Source organism: Bacillus rossius, chromosome 16 (assembly GCF_032445375.1).
Source record: "Bacillus rossius redtenbacheri isolate Brsri chromosome 16, Brsri_v3, whole genome shotgun sequence".
Classification (NCBI taxonomy): Eukaryota; Metazoa; Arthropoda; class Insecta; order Phasmatodea; family Bacillidae; genus Bacillus; species Bacillus rossius.
This window is the reverse complement of record NC_086343.1, coordinates 23,490,186-23,496,736: the sequence shown is the minus strand read 5'-3', so window position 1 is coordinate 23,496,736 and position 6,551 is coordinate 23,490,186. Positions and strand designations below refer to the sequence as shown.

Here is a 6,551-nt window from a genome sequence, read left to right as displayed (position 1 = left end):
CTTCCTGGCCAATAGCAATAATTTAAAAATGTTGCATATGATGCTGGCCAATGAAATGTGCCAATAGGCCGAAATAAGTAGTTTTATTTATGTTGACAAGAATTAGAAAATTACAATTAGACTGGTTAACTGTTTAAAAAATTTATTTGAATGTGATGCAAGTTAAACTTACTCAGATTTTTAGAGTGTGTTGGCATAAGTCCTAAGTCCTGCCCAAGCCTACTGCTACATCTACACAAATTTCTAGAAAAATCTGCTTACAAATCAGAAGTAGGTTTAAGAAGAGTTCACGTGAATTATATATTTTTTCCTTGCAAAATCTTGATTCTTTAAGTAATTACAGTAGTGTCTTAATCAACTGAGATTTTGTTTCATCCGAGCCAAAGTAAAGAGCCGTTCCCGGCAAAGACTTTTGAAATATTTGCTGGAGGACCTAAAAAAATGTTCTGTTGTCGAAGACAAAAATAAAATTAACCCCAATGATGCAATTTACTGGTAAAGCGAATCATAAAATGACTAGAAAGAATTTATAATGAAGAAAATCTTTTAAAAAAAGTTACCTGGAAAAGTGATACCACTGGGCCAAGGGGCCGGTCATTAATTAGGTACGTAAGGGTACAGGGCGGGCGGTGAAAAACATTTTGGCATGACCGTACTTTTTTGGAGAGAAGGATGGGGTTTTTTTTTTGTGTGTTTAAGCCATTATTACGTTATGTTTTACTAAGAGACTAAATTAGCTTGCACAGAAAAATTGGTAACAAGAAATCAAACAACAATACCGCAAGAAGCACCAGGACGCATCGAACAATCACAGCCCAACAGTGCGTCGCTCATAACTCAAAGCTTAGTACTGTTGTTGTACTGTTCGTTGCGGTGTTAAACTGTTGGAGCTCAAAGATAGGAGTGCGCTAGCCTCCCGTTGGTCATGAGAGATTTCCAAGCTCTGGGCTCTGGGCTCTGGGCTCATGCGCCCCTTTCCAATAATTAAATGGCCCCCAACTGAATACCACGATGAGTTTTTAATTATGTCCATGTTATTCGAGGTTCCGTGGTCCACATCAATCTGGATAATCAAGACTGGACTCGACTCTACGTTAATTTTCTTAACCAAAACTGAATAAAAAATCTTGTAAAAAGTATATATTTAGCTCAGGTGTGTAGCTACCCAGGTTGTGCACAATACATTTAAAAGAACTTACATGAAAAACTTGAAATTAAAGGTGGTGTTTTAAATCTCGCCATAATGCACAAAGACTTATGGTCAAGGACCTCCAATAACCAAAATGGACGTGTGCAACTAACTTTGACTAAACTTTTCCAATGCAAACTGGCAGTTTAATATATAGGAAATAAGGACTTCAGTTCAGTGTTGCAATACCGCACGATTAGATAAAAATTAATTGAAAAAACAAACAAACACCAAAAATTATTTCTTGGATGATTTTCACACAGTAACCAGGCTGACACAAAGGATATCAAAAACCTATTTGCATGAAATCACTAAAATTGAATATCAAACCAGTTTTAATAATAAATAATTTCAAAATATATAAGTTCAATATAAAGTTAAATAATTTTTAGCAAAAAAAAACTAAACAAGTCTACAAAAAATAAATATTTTTTATTATCAATGTGTGTGATGATTACCTAGCAGAAAAGTTGATCATGCTTAGTTGATCTGTATATAAACTATTTGATATGTTAAAACTTTAAATATAATTACAATAATTAAAATTGTTGCATAGAACAAACGTAACCTAGAGAATAATTTTTATCACCTTTCTTCCTTCTTAGTCTTTTTAGTTTTCTTCCAAGGGTTGTCTCTGAGAGTCTGTGACTTGTACATCTTCATGACTTTCTTGCCGGGCACCAGGCTCTGGCTCAACCCGGGTCGCTTCTTCTTGGTCGTCATCGTCGTCGCCTTGCCGGTTTCAACGTCTTTGGCAACGCCATTGTCCTCCGCCACCACCAAATCTTGCTCTCCCGCTTCACTCGCCTCCGGCTTGGCGCTCTGCAAGTCCGAGTCGTGCGCGAACTTGCACTTGTGGCCGAACCTGCACCTTCCTTTCCTGAAGTTCCAGCATATCTTCTTCCCGTTGATCATCTTCACTTCGTCTTGCGTCGGCGTCATCTTCACGTGCTTCTCCAGGATGGCCTTCTTGGCGTTTTCCGCTTCGATGAACGGGTTCGAGAAGACGGAGTTCCTGACGATGGCCACTCCCTGGGCTCCGAAGTCTGGGCGTGGGAGCTTCTCCACAGCAGCGCTGCCACAGCCGTCATTCCCCTCGCTCCTGCAACCCGACAGGCAGATGTGTCCCTGACGAGCGGCAGCCGGCCCACTGACTCTCGCAGCATGATCACGTACAAGATGCTTGCTGTTTTAATCTAGTATATTGAATGATCCAGGACAAACTAAAACTCTGATCTCACAATACAAACAAATGATGTCAAGTTTGGTGGAAAGTTTTTCTTTCGTATTCAACTTACGACCATAGTTCGTTATATCACTTTTTTTTTTTTTTTTTTTTTTTTTTTTAAATGTTCAGGATCTTTCGCTGTTCTAAATTGAAACAGCAGGCATCAAAGTACACAGGATCATGCCATCAGCTTTGAGGTACAAACTGGGATACATGATACAGAACTTTTACCACATGGTAAAACAATTTTGGCAAACCTTCAAAATTCTAAATCTATTTTTGTACATAGGAGCAGAGTTTTTACTGCCAGAGCAGAGGCTCTTTAATTCAGCATGTTCGGATCATACCAGATCATGAACATCAATGTATTTTTATCAGAAACGCCAAATAAAAATAAATATATGTACAATGATATTCAAAACAAGTTGTTATAAGCTGCTCTTTGGCAAGGAAAAATACATACAAGAGATACTGTTTAAAAAATATTCTCTGTCCGTGTTGCGTTCAGAACATCACTACGGAGTATACACAAATTTATAAGTTCTACGGAGTCATATCTGGAGGTCAAGGCTGACAGCCAGTATCCATTCAAAAATATTTCAAACATGAGTAGATTAATCGGCACTTGATTACAGAATCTGCCAAACCCAAATATCCCAGCTTAAAGAATGCAGACTGTATACTGCTCAGTTGCTTGTACATACGTAATGTAATTTTAGTTTTTAAATAATACATAACATCTGTTTATGGACCGCCTATTTTAAGGGCATACTTTCTTGAAAGGTTACAGTTCTCGACCGTCCATTTGCGGACCCGTCTGTCTACAGGCGCCACTGTGCGGACAGCGCGGCAGAAAGACTGCAAGATCGTAACAGGCAGTTCCGCATCCCGTCCTGTCTCGCGTCCTTTATTTGGCTGTCACTACAGGGGCAGCTGCCAGTGTGTGTCAAGGGGGCCAAGATTCTGTTGTTAGTGTTCGCTGGGCATAACAAACAGACATGTACCGGAAATTGTTTCGACCGGTCATTTACCAACTGTCGCCTTGTGCATGCTCTGGCAGGGAGCCCTGAAAAAGACTCGGTTCCACCTCCACCACGCCTTTCACAACTCTGTCCTACTCCCCGCCACTTGGCTGCCTTGTGGTGAGGTGGCCACTGAGACCACGACGATCATCTCAACCTCTCCCCGTACCCCCTTCCTCATTTCCCGAGGAGGGAGGGGTTCAGAGTAGAGGGACATGCATCAGGAAACGCATCTTAATGTACATAAATAACATTTCTACATCATTTTTCCCCATGCTATAGTTGTGGATTAAAATATTTTAGGATGTCATTCTTAAAACCTTAGCAACTTGAATAGGCTATACCTAATTGTTAAAAAGGTTAAAAATATTATATTCAATTTTATTTATGAAGTGATGTATGAGTGGGTTTCACTGTTCCAGATAACTGAACAATAGTCAAGTCTGGATCTAATACGAGAGAAAAATTCAAAATTAAGTGTTGTTTTTAATTCAAGGTACGTTGGCTTCTTTACCTTGTAACGGAACATTTGAAAAAACGGTGGATTTATGTGGTAAGTAGCTCTGAATTTTATAAAACATTTAAAATGTCCTCATAGAACTACCTAAAGTACCTATTTTCTTATTAAAAACTTCTCTTGCAATAAAATTCATTATTTTCACTTCCTCCTAACAAATAATGTCCTTTGTAATACATGTTCTTTCTTTCCTACGTAGCTACTTGCTGAATTTTTTTTTACTTTTCATTTTGTTCAATATCATTATGATCTAGTCTGATGTCCACCCTTTCTCTTTTTACTTGTACAGCCATAAGTTTAGTCTTTTTCTGCATCATTCCATTTTTTTTTAAACTTCTCTGTCCCATTTTTTGACGACAGCACAAAAATACCATACGTGTATGAATAAATTAATTTTTTATGAATTATCTATAATGTTGCTTTACTTAAATTACTCTCAATCAAGCTCATAAGAACATTAATTGTTTTCAATGAAAATGTTTGTAAATTCATCAAGAGATACGCCCCTGCACATCCATCACATTCATCTGTTTTTTTGGACTGATGGAACCAGCGGCTGCATCCCTTGAACCTGAATTGTGAATCAAAATAAGGGAGACATGTAATATACAAATTTGTGTATATACTTATGAATACTGCAATTATAATAATCAGGCATGAAGTTTGCATTTTCATATTATTTGATTTATAAACGCACCCCTTGGTATTATTTTGGTTTTATCGCAATTTACCTTATAATCTTGTGTCTATTTAACTTAACTTTTGCAAAAAATTATACTTTTCTTCTGTAGCAGTTAATTCCAGAAATTAAGTGGTTACTTTTCCTTGTGTCAAACTGAATTAAATTAACTTGCTACAATAAAAACTAGCGACTAACCCGCGGCTTCGCTCGCTAGAGCTCTGCTACGGCAGTCTACAGGCAAAAAACACCCTAGCTAATCATTATACATGCCTCTCCTCGTTGCCAAGGAGATTAAAAAAAGGCATCAACAATGCAATGGCAAAGTTTCATCATGAATAATTAAATTCTGCTTTATGGGTAGTTTTCTCGAAATCTCACCTAGACAGTAAGTAGCATTCCTCGTGTTTCGAAACGAAGACAGATCTCCCTGAACATTTCACTATTGCGCCTGCTGCTTCTGCAGAGCACAAAAACGTAACAAACGGCAACTAATGAGATTGCATTTCAAGGTTAGGAAATACTAGTATAATTTTATATATATATATATATATATATATATATATATATATATATATAATGCTTCGAGGTCATAGCATGGGTATAATTTACATATATAATAAAGATAAACGACAAAGTGATAATCGAACATTAGATAATATTGTACCTAAAACCATTTTTTATGTATTTATAACAAACAACATGGCTACCACCGCAGCCAAGTAGTCGGCTTCCATTGGTCACACAGAGCAACATATAAACAGAAGAGTTCAACATTGCTGAACTGAGAATAAATTAGCTTCAACTCAAGGATTTATTTTCGAAGAGGTACCACAGTTACAGAACCGTGCCATAAAACTTGTGTAAATCGACGACTTTCCTGTAAAAACCACTTAACACAACTTGGTGGATTATTCAAGGTCCGTCCCTTACGAAACGAAACATTTGTACAATATTAATGTTAACTTAACCTCACTGTAAACGAAAAATTACGACGTCCTCGCGCTTACGAAACTTAGCATTTTAAGAATACTGACATAACTTAACCTCACTTCACACGAAAATTATACTATTACTAAGATTTGACAGCATATTAAAAAAATCTACAACATATAGCCATAGTATAGCTACGTTTATACACGCGTGGGTGTAATCTACTCTGGTTATTATTTTAAGTCGTCTTCAATAAGACCATTTACACCTCCATAACAGAACAAAATCCCAAGTGTAGGACGCTTGAAGACCTTAAAACTATTTTCTATCTTATACAGGCATAGTGTACCTTAGAGTACTCCTGGATTCGAAGCTAACTTATCCTCGGTCATTGCCCAGCTAATCCGCAAGGGTCCGTCTCCGTCTGCGTGCTATTGTAGAAACTCTGTTCCATGAGATCGGCTCCGTTTACGTGTCATTGCAGAAAGGGCCTCAGTGGTTATAGCTAATGTATTATCACAACACAGTTGAGCTAAAAGTAAATTCAATCCTGAAAGATTTTCATTTAATCGATTTGATTTGCAACCTGCCATTGGGCTTTAACAGTAATGTCACTGAATCCATCAATTAAAATGTCAGTTGCATCGTATTAAATGTAATATAAACTATGCTTACGACTTTGTGTCACTTTCAGAATCAGCATCTTCATTATCTGTCTCGGAAGCCGAACTATAATCCGCGACTAAAGACGCCATGTCGACATTGGTGAATCGGAAATTGTTTACAAATATACCATGGAAACATAGATTGGCTAAATAAGTTGAATACCTAACTACACATAAAGAGTGCTTCCCGACTATGAATTCAATAATTTGTAAATCGTTTTCTTAAAATAATAAACGGAAGTACGTAAATATAAAAATTCGCCAAACTTTTAACTTTTCTTAAGTCAAAACAATAGTTTATTATTTATAAAGAATACA

At 37.1% G+C, this 6,551-nt stretch overlaps 1 protein-coding gene across 2 annotated transcripts; it reads right to left on the bottom strand.

Annotated features, from left to right (window-relative positions):
* Positions 1–1,506: 1,506 nt before the first annotated feature.
* On the bottom strand, positions 1,507–6,345 carry LOC134539812 (uncharacterized). Of its 2 annotated transcripts, XM_063382095.1 has the most exons (3): positions 6,244–6,342; positions 5,017–5,095; positions 1,507–2,291 (listed from the first exon to the last, which is right to left on the bottom strand). In XM_063382095.1, the coding sequence occupies exons 1-3, from the start codon at positions 6,275–6,277 to the stop codon at positions 1,775–1,777; spliced, it is 630 nt and encodes a 209-aa protein (XP_063238165.1). In that variant the 5' UTR covers positions 6,278–6,342; the 3' UTR covers positions 1,507–1,774. The 2 variants fall into 2 exon arrangements, with proteins under 2 accessions (XP_063238165.1, XP_063238167.1); XM_063382097.1 differs by lacking the exon at positions 5,017–5,095 and having other exon boundaries at positions 6,244–6,345.
* Positions 6,346–6,551: the final 206 nt, after the last annotated feature.